General features: G+C 43.0%; 1 protein-coding gene across 1 annotated transcript; it reads right to left on the bottom strand.

The window, feature by feature from the left end:
* Nucleotides 1-62: 62 nt before the first annotated feature.
* Nucleotides 63-277, bottom strand: SARC_16222 (hypothetical protein; the record flags this gene model as incomplete). Its single annotated transcript, XM_014289666.1, has 1 exon — nucleotides 63-277. A coding segment is annotated over one exon (215 nt), but the record flags the coding sequence as incomplete, so codon positions are not given.
* Nucleotides 278-549: the final 272 nt, after the last annotated feature.

Here is a 549-nt window from a genome sequence, read left to right on the forward strand (position 1 = left end):
GCATATTTATATATATATATGCATATATATATATATTTATATATATATACATATTTATCCCCTCAAACCCCTACAACAGCTCTGATGGAGATCCGTCGTACCTTATTTCCATATTTGGCCAGACCCACAAATCGGGTCACGGGGAAGGGTGTGCGCGGGACAAAATTGGCATAGGGGGCGCGTTCGTACGCAATGCCCTGCATGCCCACAAAGTGGTACCGAGGTTTCAAGTCTTTCGCAACGTCTGAGATGATCTGGACCGCCTTGTCCTCCCCATCTGTCGTGCGCATGGGTTTCAAGGAGTTTACTAAAAGGATGTGTATAAACGTCAAACGTTTGGGTTGTGGTTTCGGAACTCTTGATTTTGTAGTTCGATTTCCGATTAAAAACCAATTCTCGCTCCAAATTTCATCATACTTTATAAGGAGTACTGCGAGTATGCACTTGAATACAGCCGTGTTTTGGCTTAAGCAATAATAGATACGCGACATTACACAGTAAACAGCTCACCTTTCGTATTGATCTGCGCCTCTTGTGTGTACCTGTACA

Source organism: Sphaeroforma arctica (genome assembly GCF_001186125.1).
Source record: "Sphaeroforma arctica JP610 unplaced genomic scaffold supercont1.7611, whole genome shotgun sequence".
In the NCBI taxonomy this organism is placed as follows: Eukaryota; class Ichthyosporea; order Ichthyophonida; genus Sphaeroforma; species Sphaeroforma arctica.